Source organism: Chiloscyllium punctatum, chromosome 22, assembly GCF_047496795.1.
Source record: "Chiloscyllium punctatum isolate Juve2018m chromosome 22, sChiPun1.3, whole genome shotgun sequence".
NCBI lineage: Eukaryota > Metazoa > Chordata > Chondrichthyes > Orectolobiformes > Hemiscylliidae > Chiloscyllium > Chiloscyllium punctatum.
The window spans coordinates 51,269,587-51,287,940 of NC_092760.1; the positions used below are offsets into that span (position 1 = coordinate 51,269,587).

At 41.5% G+C, this 18,354-nt stretch overlaps 1 protein-coding gene across 6 annotated transcripts in view; it reads right to left on the minus strand.

Moving 5' to 3' along the window:
• The window catches only part of znf143b (zinc finger protein 143b), a 102,868-nt gene extending 92,218 nt beyond the window's left edge, over window positions 1-10,650 (minus strand). For all 6 annotated transcript variants that reach the window (XM_072592277.1, XM_072592276.1, XM_072592275.1 and 3 more), the window contains exon 1: window positions 10,553-10,650. In XM_072592277.1, coding sequence (XP_072448378.1) covers window positions 10,553-10,589 — 37 coding nt within the window. In that variant the 5' untranslated portion in view covers window positions 10,590-10,650. The remainder of the gene's footprint in view (window positions 1-10,552) is intronic.
• Between the last annotated feature and the right edge of the window lie 7,704 nt (window positions 10,651-18,354).

The following is an 18,354-nucleotide window of genomic DNA, read 5'->3' on the forward strand; positions in this document are numbered from 1 at the left end:
GTCATGATGTCTTTTGAACAGCTGCGTCAGAAATTTGGATTACCTAATGGTGATCTCTTTCGATACTTCCAAATTCGAGGTTACATACAGAAGGCGACTATGCTATTAGACAGTCTTTATAAATCAGATAGAGAACGTAGAGTGTTATGGCCAATGGGGATATCTTCGGTCAGCACTATTTATCATTTATTACATTATGAAGTATCGAGAGATATGGACAATCTGCTTAAAACATGGGATCAGGATTTGGGACTGGAAATCTCTATAGAAATGTGGAATGATATTTGGGAAAATGCCAGAAAAATCTCCATCTGCAACAGAACTCAGGTCATTCAGTTGAAGATACTTCATAAGGCCCATATAGCACCGGACCAATTGGCAAAATTTAAGGCAGGAGCATGTCCAATGTGTCCCAAATATAAAATAGAGGTGGGCACTCTTGTGCATTGCTTATGGACCAGTTATAAGATCCAAAGATATTGGACTAAAGTAGCAAGTGCTCTGACAGAAATCTTAGGAACGGAAATTAAAGTGGATCCAGTATCTCTCCTTTTGGGCTTTTCAAACTTACCCTCCCTGGATTTGCACGGGAAGAGATTATTTTCTATTCTCTCTTTCTGTGCAAGGAAAAATATTTTGGTAAACTGGGTGGCTGAGGGTCCCCCTGGACTTACGAATTGGCACAGATTAATCATGGAATGTATTCCTCTTGACTTCCTTACAAATATGGTGCACCAAAAGACCGCATTATTCCATAAAATATGGCAGCCCTTCTTGAATTACACAAATATAGATATTTCGGCCATCCTAACAAGGGCTTTTATTTAATTGAGATGGCGAACCTGGCTGGTCCGGGGCCCCTTGGGAGAGGACTCCCGCACGAATACAGGTTTTGTTATGATTTGATGTTAATACATTCCGAGCATGTATCTCATTACTCAATTTCTGTATTATATATCGTTTTTTTTTCCCTGGATAATGTAAAAGATTTAATCATACATTCTGGTTAATTGTAGGTTAGATTAGTAGTTAGTTGAGTTTTGTTTTTTTCTCGGTATCTCTTTTTTCTGTTTGATAGATTTTGGTTATTATTTATTTAAGATTTAATTGTATATCAATGTTTATACTTGGGTTTTTTATTTGTAAACTTGTAAAAATGTTAAATTTTCAATAAAAATATTTATAAAAAATAATATAGCTAAAATATAGGGCAGGAGGTGGATAGTTTCTAAAAATTCTTACCTTGTAACCTCCCTAGCTCTAAACTGTGATACAAACTCAACCTTGATGGGTACATCTATAGCAGCATTTAAGAAGCTCAATATCAACTAAGACAGAGTAGCTTGGATATTAGCATACTTGCTACAGAATCAATGTTCACTCTTGCACAAGGTTTGGACATACTGTAGCAAGTTATCATTAGTTTACAGAACTTTCCTCCATTACAATTGTTAACGCAAAAGAGGTTGTATGAGAGATGACATGATAATTGTTTGTTAGAATCTAGCCAGAATGGCATGAAACTAAATACCATTCCTTCCATATTTACAGGACTGTGAAAATTTCACTGTCACAAGGACTATAGCAGTTCAAGCACAACATCTTCACGAGAAAACTAAGAATGGGTAATAAGGAGTTTTGCCAATGTCACTCACATCCCAAGATCAAATTTTAAAAAGTAAACCACAGAAATCACATTTACAGAAACAAAGGAGCATACAAACCTTTTATGAATTAATTTCGCAGCCCTAATCTCTCCCATTCACCATACACCTCAGTTTACATCACATGCTGATCAACTCAACATTAAAGAATATGATAATGTCGATTTCAAAGCATTTCATTCTTTGAACCAATAATTCATTTTTAACCTCCTTCCTCATTCTTTCAATTACTTCTGGATTAATCATTCAAGTTGTTGGAGAGTCAGTCTTTCCCTGCTCATCAGTAAATCTTTATCTATACATGTATTCATCAGTGAATAAGGTCCATGCAGAGAACAGTAGTAAGAAATGAAAATTAAAAGCTTTTTACTTGAATGCATGAAATGTCCACACAAGATAGATGAACTATCTGTAGAAATAAACTGTTTTGACCCAATCATCAAACTTACTCAAATTCTAGAACTGTTCTGGTAGAGTGGAGAGAGGGAGAGAAAAAACACAGGGAGAAGTTTGCCAGACATCATTTGTTGGCCGGGATGTGGAGGTGTTGGTGTCAGATTGGTCACACAACACCAGGTTACAGTCTAACAGGTTATTTGAAATCACAAGCTCTCACAGCTCTGCCCCTTTGTCAGGTGAAGTGAGAAGAGCATCCAGGCACAGACTTGAAAATCAGACAGTCCTCATGGTAGACTGGTTAGCAAAGTTAGATATGAGGAGAAGTAGCCATTTGGATACAGAACTGGCTCAAAGGTAGAAGACATAGGGTGGTGGAGGAGGGTTGCTTTTCAGACTGGAGGCCATTCACCAGTGGTGTGCCACATGGACCGGTACTCCGTTCACAGCTTTTCATGATTTATATAAATTATCTGGATGTGAACAAAGGAGGTATATTTAGTAAAATTGGAGGTGGAGTACAGTGGGATCTTGATCAGATGGGCCAAGGAGTGGTAGATGGAGTTTAATTTATATAAATGTGTGGTGATGCATGTTGGAAAAGCAAATCAGGGCGGGACTTATACACTTAATGGTAAGGTCCTGGGGAGCGTTGCTGAACAAAGAGACCTTGGAGTGCAGGTTCATAGTCCCTTGAAAGTGAGTCACAGGTAGATGGGATAATGAAGAAGGCATTTGGTATACTTTCCTTTATTGGTCAGAGCATTGAGTATAGGTGTTGGGAGATCATGTTGCAGCTGCACAGGACGGTGGTTAGGACACTTTTGGAAAATGCATGCAATTCTGGTCTCCCTCCTATGTTGTGAAACTTGAAAGGACTCAGAAAAGATTTACAAGGATGTTGCCAGGGTTGGAGGGTTTGAGCTATAGGGAGAGGCTGAATAGGCTGGGGCTGTTTTCCCTGGAGCTTCGGAGGCTGAAGGGGTGACCTTATGGAGATTTATAAGACTATGAGGGCAATGGGTAGGGTAATTAAACAAGGTATTTTCCCTGGGTGGAGCAGTCCACAACTAGAGGGCTTAGATTTAGGGTAAGAGGGGAAAAATTTAAAAGGGGCCTAATGAAGCAACATTTTCGTGCTGAGGGTTGTGCATGTACTGAGCTGCCAGAGGAAATGGAGGAGACTGGTACAATTAAACATTTAAAAGGCATCTGGACAGGTAATTGAATAGGAAAGGTTTAGAATGATATTGGCCAAGTGCTGGCAAATGGGACAAGATTAGTTTAGGATAACTGGTCGGCATGGACGAGCTGGACTGAAGGATCTGTTTCGATGCTGTACACCTCTATGTCTCTCAATCAAAAGACCATTAAAATGGCGTAAGTGGAGTGTTAACAGGCAGAATAATTGGTCTCTGCAGGGTGACCAAGTGTGTCAAGTGTCAACAGCTAAATAGCAAGTGAAGGGATGACCTATAATCCAGCTAATTGCAAAAAACTAAGATATCAATAAGTAAGTTATTTTGGTTAGAGCATTGGCATGCATCTCTTATACCTAGCATGTTAGTCATTTGGTTTGTCTCCAGCACCACCTTATTTTTAATTTTTTTGTAATTATCAATGATAGCCAACAGTGGTACCATTAATGGCCAAGCCCTGAAGGACAAGCCTGGCAGACTAGACCTACAGCTAGTGGTGAGGGAAAAGTCCACTTGATAACTTTCTCGCCAATCTACTACTGTAGATACATTTGTTCAAGACAGCATTGATAGGAATTATCATCACAATCTTTGTGGACATGATGTCTATGTGAGGATATTATCCCCTGTGCTGTGTGGCACTAATACTATATTTAATGGGATCGATCCACAACAGATCTCGTAGGTCAAAACTGGTCACCCATTAGGTGTTGTGAACAATCACCAGCAGCAGAATTGTACTGAATTACCATCAATAGCTTCATGGCCTAGCACATCCCCCACTTTACCAATACCATCAAGTTAGGTTATTAACTCAACTTCGCAGAAAAGCATATCAGGACTATTTCTGGGACTACCTAAAAATGAGAAATTGACTGGTAAAGCGACAACACAGTACCACATCAGCACTAAACAACAGACAATAGACAGAAATAAGTAATCCCATGACCAAGAGGTCACATCAAGGCTTACATTGAGGACAATTAAACAACTGATCAAATCAAGTTCCTATTCCCAACAATATGGGTTCTTGGTACATTGGTACAAAAGACAAATCTGAAGAATTTGCAATAGTTTCAGCCAGAAGTCCCAATTCCATGGTCCATCTCAGCCTCATCTTGAGCTCCCCAGCATCACAAATGCCAAACTTGAACATAAAACTGACTTTCCACGATATCTAATTAGAGCTGTTAGCACAAAATACAACAAATGTTATGGGGCCTGAGAATAAACCAGCAGTGATCCTGCAGATTTGTGCTCCAGAATTGAAAGTTCCCCTAGCCAAGATACTTCAACACAGCTCCAACTCTGCCCAGGTATGTCCTGTCCATAAAACACAGGTTGTTAATTATACCAATTGGATTTGTCCTATCAGTCTACTCTTGATAAACAGTGATGAAATGGAAAAAGTGATGAAAAGTGTCATTGACAATGCTACCAAGTGAAATTTACACTTCAATAACCTGCTCATTGATGGTCAAGGTCCTGAGCTCCAGAAGTGAGGTGAGACTGACTGACATAAAAATTGAGGCAACATTTGACTAAATGTAACATCAAAACATTTTAGCAAAACTGGAGTCAATGGGAATCAGGATGGAAACTGGCTGGAACCATATCTACCAAGAAAGAAGCTGGCTGTGGCTCGGGGGGGTGGGGGGTCAAATGTCTCAGGTCGAGAACAGCACTGCAGAAGAACACAAGGAACACACAAGTTTAAATTCTTCAAAATATTGTCCTAGCTCCAACCTTCAGTTTCAACTTCAGTTGTTTCATCAATGACCTCCTATACATTATAAAGTCCAAAGTGAGGATGTTTGCTGAAGACATCATAGCCCATAGCAAGAACTGAATAACACTCAGGTCTGGGCAGATAAGTGACAGGTGTTAGACTTCATCTTGTGGAGATATCTGTGTTGTCACATTGTACTATTTGTAAGCTTAGAATTGGAATGTCTTAGTGTGTACATCTTTCTAAGTGTCAGATACTGGAATGCAGCTTTATAAAAACAACCCTGAAGTATTGGTTGGGAGGGGACCAAGGGCTCCTATTTAGGTACAAGTTATGGTTAGCAGTAAGAATGGTGGCCAAGTTGACTCAAAGCAAGGTGGTCAGAGCACACAGAAGCGAAGAATATTTTTCCCATTGGTCAAGAATTGGAAATAATTGTGGGTTTTGTTGACACTTGTACATAAATTTAGGTTAAAATATTACAAAATTATTTTCAACAAAAAGGTATAAAATAGAATGCATTGCTAAGATTTTTGCATTTGCTGAGTGATAGAAGATACTTATATTTGTTAGAAAATACTTATATGGGGGAACTTTGAAATTAGGAGTAAAGCACATGATTAGGAGTTTGCATTTGCTGGAGTAATTATCTCAGATTTTAGATTGCCGTAAAAATCTAGAAGTTGGGATCAGTAAAGTACATATTAATCATTTTGGGAATACTCATCTTGGTTAACTCTTATTCTGTCTCTACAGATGATACCAGACCTGTTGAGTTTCTCCAGCACGCTGTTTTTATTTCTGATTTCCAGCATCCCCAGGATTTTGTTTTTATTTATTTGGAAGCTGTGTGTAGCTCCAGCAATTAAGGTGGATTAGAAGCTTTAGCAATTAAGGACCACGAAACTAAAGATGAAGTCTTAAAGCTGCAAAGTGATTTGTAGATGTATTAAAGTTGGCTAAGTTAAAATATTAAAGGATATTGTGATTGAAGAAACCAGGGTTCCGGAGGAAGGATAGGCTGACCATATTGTACTTGTGAATTATGCTGTCCCTCCACTAGTAGAATGCTAAGTATTAAGAAATGTCAAATAAACATTGATAGTTTACCTTTCAAATTAATTATTTTCCTTCTTGTCAGCTATTGCCAAATAAGAATTTGGGGTTTAGTATAAAATGCCAATCGCACAAGTAAAACTAATGCCATGCAAGTGCTATGCAAAGATCACCTCCAATATTTAGCAACATTACCACTGCTGAACCCCCACTACAAGCTTTTTTTTGGAGGAATGGGCGGGGGGGGGTGAGTTGTTACCATTGAAACTGAATTGGACCAACAACATAAATACTGTGATTACAGGTAAGAGACTAGGAGTCAGATTCTGGTACACAAAAGCCTCTCTATCATCAAGGCACAAGTCAAAGGCGTGATGGAATATTCTACACTTGACTGGATGAGTTGAGCACCAACAACACTCAATAAACTTGATAATATTCAGGACTGGGCAACCCACTGGACTGGAACCCCATCTACCACCTGAAATATTAACTCTATTCACCAACTGTATAATGGCAACAATGTAAACCATCTGCAAGATGCACTGCAGCAACTCACCAACCTTCTTTCAACAGACCTTCCAAATCTTCAACCCTAACCAGAGATTGTCAAGGGCAACAGATGCACTGGAATATCATCATAGAATCATGGAACTCCTACAGTGCAGAGAGACCATTTGGCGTATCAAGTCTGCACAGACCCTCCAAAGAGCAACCCACCCTATCCCCATAACCTCATATTTACAATGGCTAATTCACCTAACCTACACATTCCTGGATACCATAGGGCAATTTAGCATGGCCAACTGATGAAGTCTTCAAATCTCTGGACCAAAGGAGGAAACTGGAGCAGCCAGCAGAAACCTATGCAGACGTGGGGAGAACATACAAACTCCACACAGTCACCCAAGACTAGAATTGAATCAGAGTCTCTGTGCAGTGGTGCTAATTTCTAGCTTAGAACTACATCACCATTCTTTCACTGAATAGTCGTTGCCGGTATACCTGCACCTGATGAACTGCAGTGGTTCAAGGCAACGGCTCACCACTATCTTGTTAAGGGCAAATAAAAATAAACAATTACTGGCCTTGCTAGAACACCTTCACCCCATGAGAGACTAAAAACTCCCATGGCTGGTTATCAAAATACGTATATATACTGGCCACATCCTATGAACGATATCACCAAAAAGTTGGATTAGAAGAAAAAGACAAGGGGTCAAGAATGGATTCTTAAGTACTCCAAAGGGCATGATCATCACTGCTTGTTACTCCAAACCTTTTCATATGAAGATTATTTAATCTGACGACATCGATTTTGAGTAAGTCTCACTGAGCTAAAAGGAATGCGAGAAAAACAGCTATCATAATGTAAACATTCCTCCAGAGTATTAGGAAGGATGAGTGAAACCAAGCAAAGACAGTCTTCTAGAAGACAGATAATATATATTAAGTGTATATACTCCATGTGAATCGCCTCTGATCCTATATTTTCTAACCCTGTCCAAATATTCTTTTCTTCTTTCTCCCTCACATGTAACTAGCTTCACTTTTAGTGTATTTATGCTTTTCATCTTCACAAATCCTTTTGGGAGCACATCTCACATTGCGAGTGTAAAGAAACTTCTCTTAAATTTCCTATCGGATTTATCTGAGCCCAACTATATTATTCAGCTTTTCCTCATAAGTATATCCACTCAGTTCTTGTAGAATCCTTCTGGATCTTTTTGAACCTTCCCCAATTCCCCTATATATTTTCCAATTATGGAGATAAAGCTGTGCACAGTACTCCAAGTTAAGAAATAAAAGACTGATTCAAATGTAACATAACTTCACTGCTTTATAATTCCATCATTGCAGAAAAAGCCTCAATGTTTAGTTTGATTCAATTATGACCTTATCAAAGGCTTTTTGAAAGTCCAGATATCATGCATTTTTTGCATTGCTTTTATCTAACATTCCTTTGGTTGTTAACTTGATAAGATTGTTCAAGTATGATTTTCCCATTTGAAATCCATGCTATTCTTTATATTTTTGGCTTCTGTATGTTTTTCTGTAGTATCTTTATAAATAAATGTTCCACATATTACTGACTATACTAGTAACAGCTTGAAGCTTTTGTCTCCTTGTAAGTGGAAACATCTTTGTATTTATTCCTTTATAATCTTTAGACATTTAGGTAAATTAGATGGTAGATTTTAACTGCAGACCTATTTCCAAAGCAAGTTCATCAAGGTTGATCAAATTTATTTTGCACAATTCCATTAATGTCAGCAGCAGCATGGTGGCTCAGTGGTTAGCACTGCTACCTCTCAGCACCAGGGTCCCAGGTTCAATTCCAGTCTTGGGCAACTGTCTGTGTGGAGTTTGCACATTCTCTCCGTGTCTGCATGGGTTTCCTCCAGGTGCTCCGGTTTCCTCCCACAGTCCAAAAATGTGCAGGTCAGGTGAACTGGTCATGCTAAATTGCTCCTAGTGTTAGGTGCATTAGTCAGAGGGAAGTGGGTCTGGTTGGGTTACTCTTCAGAGGGTCGGTGTGGACTGGTTGGGCCGAAGGGCCTGTTGCCACACTGTACGGAATCTAGTCTAAAACCTACCAATTAAATTTACACTCTGTGATAGAGGGGTTTGGTGACAGCCTAAACAAATGGACTAGGCAATCCAACCTATTAGGTGTATTTTCAGACAGAAAGAAAATACACATGTAAGTATCAAAATATTAGACGGTACATAAATACATTTAGTACTTTTTTGATTCCAATGACTTTTCAAAACTAATTTCCTACATTTTGGAATATCTCTCTCTGTTCTCTATATTAGATTTTGTGATGGCTTGGGTCAGAGAAGGGGTTGATTTCCAGCACATTCATCCAGTGAGTTGCAATAGTACCAAGAGAAAGATTTTTAAATTACAAATACTCAATTTGGCATCTCTTATTAAAGTTAGTTTGTAACACAGAGGCGCTGGTTGACTTTGTTTTTTTTTTCCTTATGGTGAGTGTTTAATAGAACATAGAAAAATACAGCGCAGTACAGGCCCTTTGGCCCTCGATGTTGCACCGATCCAAGCCCACCTAACTTACACTAGCCCACTATCCTCCATATGCCTATCCAATGCCCATAAAGAGGGAGAGTCCACCACTGCTACTGGCAGGGCATTCCATGAACTCACAACTCGCTGAGTAAAGAATCTACCCCTAACATCTGTCCTATACCTACCACCCCTTAATTTAAAGCTATGCCCCCTCGTAATAGCTGACTCCATACGTGGAAAAAGGTTCTCGTGGTCAACCCTATCTAAACCCCTAATCATCCTGTACACCTCTAACCCTTTGACTTATGCTTATTAGTAAGTTTTTATTTACTTGTGGGATGTGGCCATTACTGGCTGGCCAGCATCTTTATTGCCCCCGCCTAGTTGCCCTTGAAAAAGGTGATGTTGAGCTGCTTTCTTGAACCACTGTAGTCCTCATGTGTAAACTGCAACAGACACCCTACTCAAGAAAAAGATGGAAACAGTTCTTTGCTATGACATAGTGATCTCAAAAGCCATTTAGTCATGCATAGAAATTGTTTACTGATTAACTGACCTATAAAACTATAGCTTCAGATGAAAATTAAACAAAAAATCAGTTATCAAGATATATGCAATTTACTGAAAGTAACATCGATATGTGGCCAATCGTGGTAAAGAACAATTGTAAAAGCTTTTAATACATTCTTGTGCAAAGTTAGGATTTAATGCTCAACACCCATTTTAATAAGCGTTTCAGTCACTTCCAACTGTTGTCATTATAAACGAAAAAGGGAGTTTACTTTGAACAATGTAGATCTTGAAACTGCATGTACGAAAGAACGAAAGCTGAAACTAATGGCAATCCAGATCAATATCTGGAACAAAAAGGGCTACTCTTTCGGCTTCAGAACCCTTCACCCAAACAATTCTTTTCTGGTGTCGATAGAAAGTGTACATTAACCAACACCTCTTGCATGTATTTCTCTTCAACATCATTCGCAGCTCTCTCAAGAGAGAGAGAGCCCGGCCAACTCATATGGGCACAATAGGTAACAACCCAAAACAATGTGTCACGGTTAAACTGTTTTTCACTGTCAACTTGATAAAAGGTCCCGTTAGAAAAGCCAGCCAGTCCTTGTGGTGAGGAAAACGTGGGGGAAAAAAATGTGCAATAAATAAAAAGGGTCAGTGACGGTTCACAGCAACATCCGCTCAGTTCCTGCGGTTGGTAGTTAGGAGCGATAAATTTGAAAATGTACCGAGCACCAAACAACAAGGAGAGGGAGGGGGGCGGGTGGGAAGAGAGAGAGAGAGAGAGGGAAGCGACTGTTAATTATCTATCAGAAGAAACTAACTTCCAAACAGTAACCGAACTACCCTCGAGTCCATGTTTTGCCTGACCGACACTTTTCCCCTCCACCCCACACAACTAAAACCTTGGCTGATCTGGGTAAAAGAAATAGGGCATACTGGGTAAAAAAAAATTACTAACCTCTTTTTTTCCAACAATTCCTCCCTTCGCCCACCATGCACTAGGAACGGAAACAGAGAGACACAGATCAGGCGGGGAGGCGGAGGCTGGGAGGGAGTGCAGCGGCCCCTCACTCTGAATCCCCGCAGCACGCCGCCCCTCATTGGTCAGCACCTTCTGATTGACAGCTCCCGTTTCCACCCACCCCGCATACCTATTGGACAAAGGCCAACGGCCCACCCGCCCGCTCCCGCTTGTCATTGCTCAGCTGCCACGTCAATCACAAGAGCGTCACTGGGATCTTCCGTTACCCGGGCCCTGCTGGAAACGCAGGGTTGACGATGGAGATGGTATTCATGTTCCCGGGTACCTGCCGACGCCATTTTCCTCTGTGTTGCATGACTAGTAGTGACTGAATTGAGTTCGTTTTTAAAACCGCAAGGAACTTTTTTTAAAATGGAGAATTTAATTGGAAGAAAGAGCAGTACGCCACAAGTCAGGGGCCACTGGCCTAATACCGCCTGTTTGTAACCGTCGTTGCTTGTTTGAGCGCGTGGGGATGGCGCCTCCTAGTGACTGCTGAGCCACTGCACCAGCTCTCAGTTGACTCTGTTCACAGACAGCTTGAAGAAACATGTCATAGAATAAAATCAATTTCACCTCTTTCTCTCCACCAGGAGTGGCTGCTCGTCGGCACACTAAATTTCCCCGAAGAAAGGATACTTCGACGGATATTCATTTTAAAACAAAATATTGAGCTCCTGCTGTTTGAACAATAATTTAAGGATTCTCGTATTATTTTCATCCCCCCCAAAAAATCAACGATTTTATTTAAAATGAAAAGCTGAAATAAAGTCAGGTCGAAATTGCACCATAGTGGACCCTCGGGGTGAAAACAGCAGGAAATACTCAACAGGTCAGTCAGCATCTATGGAGACGTAGAGCAGACCTAAAAATGCAGAACCTCTGAATCAGAGGCAATTCACTGAGCCGTGACTGACAAGGCAATAATCTACAGAGTTGTTGATGAATGCAAAAAAGATTAAACTAAAAGCAGACACTTGTATATTGTACTTGCTGCTCACGATGCAGCTTCATCTTGGTTGGGGACATCAAATTCCGATTAGCGATTGCTTACCAGACCATTTACGTTCAGTTCTACAGTCTTCCAGTTTGTTTAGGTCCTTTGCTTAAAGTCACCTTTGGCCAACTTTCTATCAGACGGGTCACTATCATCAGTCTCGTACAGTGTTTCGATGGAATTGAACATTTTTTTTGTAATGAGTGGCTTTTGCTTTCAGTGGTACATCTGTCATTGTAATGTAACATTTTTTCCAAAGGATAATAACACAGTATTTGTAAATACATAATCTATGGAGCGGTTGAGTAGGTCAGGCCTGTCTGTACTCGTTTAATTTAGATAAATGACGCACAACCTTATTGAAACATAAAATTCTTATGGGACTTTACAGGGTTGATGCAGAAAGATTGCTTCCCTTTGTGGCGGATGAAAGGGGTCACATATTTAAGAAATGAGGAATTTCTCCTGTCAGAGGGTAGTGAATCTGTAGTACTCTACCACAGAGTGCTGCTGTGTCTGGATCATTAAGGATATGGAAGGTTGAGATAGACAGATTTTAAAATCAGTAAGGGAATCAAGATTTATCTGAAAAAGGAGGGAAAGTGGAGTTGAGGATTATCTGATCTGTGATCTCATTGAATGACAGAGTTGACTCAATGGGCTGAATGGACGAAAGTGAGGACTGCAGCTGCTGAAGATTAGAGTCGAGAGTGTGATGCTGGAAAAGCACCACCAGTCAGGCAGCATCCAAGGAGGAGGAGAATTGACATTTCGGGCAAAACCCTTCATTTTCAAGCACCACACTCTCGACTCAATGGGCTGAATGGCCTACTTCTGCACTTACATAGAGTCATCGTCATGAAGATGTACAGCACGGAAACAGACTCCTCAGTCCAAGGGAATCAAGGGTTATGGAAATAAGGCAGGAACAGGATACTGATTGAGGATGATCAGCCATGATCATAATGAATGGTGGTGCAGGCTCGAAGGGCAGAATGGCCTACTCCTGCACCTATTGTCTATCTATTAACTCGTCCATGCTGACCAGATATCCCAACCTAATCTAGTCCCATTTGCCAGCACTTGGCACATATCCCTGTAAACACTTCATATTCATATACCTATCCAAAAGCCTTTTCAATGTCATAATTGTACCAGTCTCCACCACTTCCTCTGGCATCTCATTGCATACACGCACTACCCTTTGTGTGAAAAAGTTGCCCCTTGGGTCCCTTTTAAAATTTTCACCTCTCACCCTAAACCTTTGCCCTCTATGTCTGGACTCCCCCACCCCAGCACAGTCAACATGTCTTCATAAAGGGTAAATCAAGCCTAACAAATTTATTAGAATTATTTGAGGAGGTAACAAGCAGCATAAATAAATGCATGCCAGTAGATGTATTTGAATATCCACATAAGTTGCAGTTTTGGTCAGAAGGATGTCGTGAACCTTGAAAAGGTTCAGAAAAGATTTAAAAGGATATTGCCAGGGTTGAAGGATTTGGGCTATAAGGAGAGGCTAAATAGGCTGGGGCTGTTTACCCTGGAGCATCAGAGGCTGAGGAGTGACCTTATAGAGGTTTATAAAATCATGAGGGCCATGGATAGGTATATAGACAAAATCTTTTCCCTGGGGTGGGGGAAGCCCAGAACCAGAGAGGGGAAAGAAATAAAAAGGTTCTAAGGGGCAACCTTTTCATACATAGGGTGGTACGTGTATGGAATGAGCTGCCAGAGGTGGAGGCTGGTACAATTACAACATTTAAGAGGCATCTGGATGGGTATATGAATGTACAAAAGTATCTTGACATGAGTTCCAGATAGAGAGAAGACTCGTAGCTGACCACTGTGCTGTTGGTGTCCTTCTCTCCCCGGAGCTCCGGTATTTAAATGTACAATAAACTGTCGTTGAAACCCGACTATGACTCCGAGGCTGGTGATTTTTCCCACAACAATTGGCTCTGCAAGCAGGGTTCTTATTACTGGTCCACTGGTCGAAGGCCACAATCAGGGAGCCGGGTAAGAACCAATATGTACCCGCAAACGGGAAGAGTCAGACCGGGCCAAAGACTCAGTTTAAAGGGTATACCAATTGTAATGTCTAACTTGCTACAGTACTGAGTTTAAAAAAATTAAGTGCATGTCTATGGAGAATAAGGGTTTAACTGTATTAACTGTTGTAAGGACCTGCTGCTTGTGCTGAATCAGCCAGAGAACAAGGTACTGCCTGTCTCAAAACCCCTGCCTTAAACCTGTTGTTAAGAGGGCTAGCCCGCCCAACGCAAAGCTTAGGATTTGAAGTGGGAATTGAAGCCCAAGTGACAATGTCAGGTAACATTGGACTCTGTAGGGGCGAACAACAGAGTCCAGTTAGCGTTTAAGTTAAAATTTGGGTGCTTTTAAGAGCCATACCTCAGTGGAGCGCACATTAGCAAGGTGGGGAGATGGACACTGTGAGTACCGTGATACCCTGTTAGTCCTTAGTAGAACGACAGAGCTTGAATAATGGTGCTGGCCGGGAGAGTAGAGAGTCCCACTGGTAGAGAGCACTCTGGGCTAGAGGTAGGTGTCTGGGCCTATTGGGACGTGTTGGAACAGTAGAGGTGGCCAGGAGGGTAGAGGAGTCCCGGTAGAGAGCACACCCTCTTGAGCCAGCATTCCCAACCAACTGGTAGGTACCGACTAGTCGTGGTGGCTGGGAGGGTAGAGGGGTCCCACGAGTAGAGAGCACACCTTGCTTGGAGGCTGCTACGGCCTTATGGACGGTGCTGGGACAGTATTATTTGTCAGGGGTAGAGAAGTCGCCACTGGTTAGAAACACTTTACTGGTCGTATCCAGGGGTACAATCTAATAAATGGCAGATCATAGTTTTAAGGGGGTATACTGCAGGTTCCCTTGTTGAGAAATACAAGGCAGACAGACAAGGGTTCACAGCGCAAATGAAGAAGAGGGGTTGGGATCCATCCCAGATATTAGCACAACAGAGAGAGTGGATAGATAAACAGAAACGGAATAAAACTAAAAAGATTGGGGTAATGTTAGTGGACCAATTAGCAGGTCTAATTGAACAAGTGTGTACATCCACGAGTAGTTGGAGAAAGGACCAGGAACAAGTTAAAGAGCTGGAGGACAGAATACAAGATTTAGAGCAGGGAACAATGTAAAATATTGCAGTTAGCGCAACAGAATAGGACACATAGAAGCAGTGTGATGGAAAAAGTATGGGGCACCCCCAACACCATACGGAACACTGCGGAATCGCGGAAGTCCCAAGGTCAGCAGAGCAGACAACCAGCTATCCCCATTCTTGACGATAAGCGAGAAGGGAGAATTTACGTGCCTGCAGAAATAGGAGGGAGGAAATGTGAAATGATCGTAGACACAAGATCGCCATATCTATCACAAACTTACCCTTACCCCACACAAATAAAATAATTTACTTAACTGGGGTAAGAGGGGATAAAACACCAGCTTACCAAAGCAAAACTACCCTCTTATCCCCCTGAAATTCTACGTATGCCAAAATACTGAGGGCACCATAACGGGCAATGATCTCATGAGAGAATATAATATTCTAATTGATTATGCAAAAGGGAAATTGATTTGGCCCAGAGAAGATTGTCAAAAGACTGAGATTGGGAAATTTATAAGTCACCTTGAAACTATTAGTGGCTACAGTCACCAGTAGGGACGAGAATCTTGAAAAAGGGGGACGAGGAGCCATCTGCGCCTCCGTCCCCGGAGCCTAGGCAAAAACAAAGTTAGATACAGGTTTAGTTAACATATACCCGGTAAGGGTTCCCGGACCAGAGCATAAGCCCCACCAGCAAAAGCCAATAAAACTCGAAGTAGAAAAAGCAGTTGTGGAGATAGCGAAAGGACTAGTGACACAGGGAAACCTGAAAGCAAACACAAGTACAACTAATCCCCCAACATGGCCAGTAATAAAGCCCATCAAAAGCCAGCAAGAAGGAGTTCAAGTTGGCTAAAACTCAAAGGAAACCAGGCAAGCTGCTCAGAAAGCCCGAGAACAAGAAGCCATTGATTAGGCTGCAATAGCCTCCACCACCACCCTCTGTCTTCCACATTTGAGCCAGTTCTGTATCGAAATGGCTAGTTCTCCCTGTATTCCGTGAGATCTAACCTTGCTAACCAGTCTCCCATGGGGAATCATGTCGAACGCCTTACTGAAGACCAAAAAGATCACGTCCACTGCTCTGCCCTCCTCAATCCTCTTTGTTACTACTTCAAAAGACTCAATCAAGTTTGTGAGCCATGATTTCTCACGCACAAAACCATGTTAACTATCCATAATCAGTCCTTGCCTTTCCAAATACATGTACATCCTGTCCCTCAGGATTCCTTACTACAACTTGCCCACCACCGACATCAGGCTCACTGATCTATAGTTCCCTGGCTTGGCCTTACCACCCTTCTTAAATAGTAGCACCACATTAGCCAACCTCCAGTCTTCTGGCACCTTATCTGTGACTATCGATGATACAAGTATCTCAGCAAGGGGACCAGCAATCTCTTCCCTAGCTTCCCTCAGAATTCTAGGGTATACCTGATCAGGCCCTGGGGATTTATCCACCTTTGTGTTTCAAGACATTCAGCACTTCCTTCTCTGTACTGTGGACATTTTTCAAGATGTCACCATCTATTTCCCTACATTCTATATCTTCCATGTCTTTCTCCACAGTAAACACTGATGCAAAATATTCGTTTAGTATCTCCCCCATCTCCTGTGGCTCCACATAAAGGCCGCCTTGCTGATCTTTGAGGGGCCCTATTATCTCCCTGGTTACCCTTTTTTTCTTAATGTATTGGTAAAAACCCTTTGGATTCTCCTTAATTCTATTTGCCAAAGCTATCTCATGTCCCCTTTTTGCCCTCCTAATTTCACCCTTAAGTATATTCATACTGCCTTGATACTCTTCTGAGGAGTCACTTGATCTATCTTGTTGTACCTGACATATGCTTCCTTTTCTTCCTTAAGCAAACCCTCAATTTCTTTAGTCATCCCATATTTCCTAAACCTACCAGCCTTTCCTTTCACTTTAACAGGAATATACTTTCTCTGGACTCTCGTTATCTCATTTCTGAAGGCTTCCCATTTTCCAGCCATTCCTTTACCTGTGAGCATCTATCCCCAATCAGCTTTTGAAAGTTCTTGCCTGATACAGTCAAAAGTACTCTTCCTCCAATTTAGAACTTCAACTTTTAGATCTGGTCTATCCTTTTCCATCACTATTTTAACCCTGATAGAATTATGGTCACTGGCCCAAAGTGCTCCCCCACTGACATCTCAGTCATCTGCCCTGCCTTATTTCCCAAAAGTAGGTCAGGTTTTGCACCTTCTCTAAAAGGTACATCCACATATTGAATCAGAAAATTCTCTTGTGCACACTTGACAGATTTCTCTCCATCTAAACCCTTGACACTATGGCAGTCCCAGTCTACGTTTGGAAAGTTAAAATCCCCTGCCATAACCACCCTATTATTCTTACAGATAACTGAGATCTCCTTACAAATCTGTTTCTCAATTCCCCACTGACTATTAGGGGGTCTATAATACAATCCCAATAAGATTATCATCCCTTTCTTATTTCTCAGTTCCGCCCTTGATGTATTTCCAGGAATATCCTCCCTCGTTACTGCTGTAATGCTATCCCTCATCAAAAACACCACTCCCGCTTCTCTCTTGCCTCCCTTTCTATCCTTCCTGTAGCATTTGTATCCTGGAACATTAAGCTGCCAGTTCTGTTCAACCCTGAGCCACGTTTCTGTAATTGCTATGATATCCCAGTCTCATATTCCTAACCATGCCTTGAGTTCATCTGCCTTCCTTGTTAGGCCTCTTGCATTGAAATAAATGCAGTTTAATTTATCAGTCCTACTTTCTTCTCTGCTTTGTCCCTGACTGTTTGACTCGCTTTTCTCAGATTGATATCTTTCCTCATTATCTCCCTGGGTCTCACCCCCCGCACCCCCCAAGTTTAAATCCTCCAGAGCAGCTGTAGCAAATCTCCCTGTCAGTAAATTAGTCCCCTTCCAATTCAGGTCCAATCAGTCTTTCTTGGACAGGTCTCTTCTACCCCAGAAGAAATTCCAATGATCCAAAAACATGAATCCTTCTCCCAGACACCAGATCCTCAACCATGCATTCAACTGCTCTATCCTCCTATTCCTACCCTCATTAGCTCGTAGCACCAGGAGTAATCCAGATATTACTACTGTTGAGGAACTCCTTTTTAAATTCCTGCCTAACTGTGTATATTCTCCCTTCAGAATCTCATCCTTTTCCCTTCCTATGTCCTTGGTTCGAATGTGCACAATGACCTCCTGCTGGTCCCTCTCCCCCTTGAGAACATTCTGCACCCTCTCTGAGATATCCTTGATCCTGGCACCAGGGAGGCAACACACCATTCTGATTTTTTGCTGCTGGCCACAGAAACGTTTGTCTGTGCCTTGGACTGGAGAGTCCTTTAACACAATTGATCTCTGGAAACCCGACGTACCCCTCATTGCATTAGAGCCAATCTAGATACCAGAAACTTGGCCTTTTTGTGCTACATTCCCCTGAGAATCCTTCATTCCCTACATTTTCCAAAATGGCATACTTGTTTGAAATGGGGATAGCCACATGACTTTGCACTACCAGGCTACCTCTTTTACCCTTTCCTGGAGTTAACCCATCGATGTGATTGTATCTACAACTTTTCCCCCTTCCTATAACTG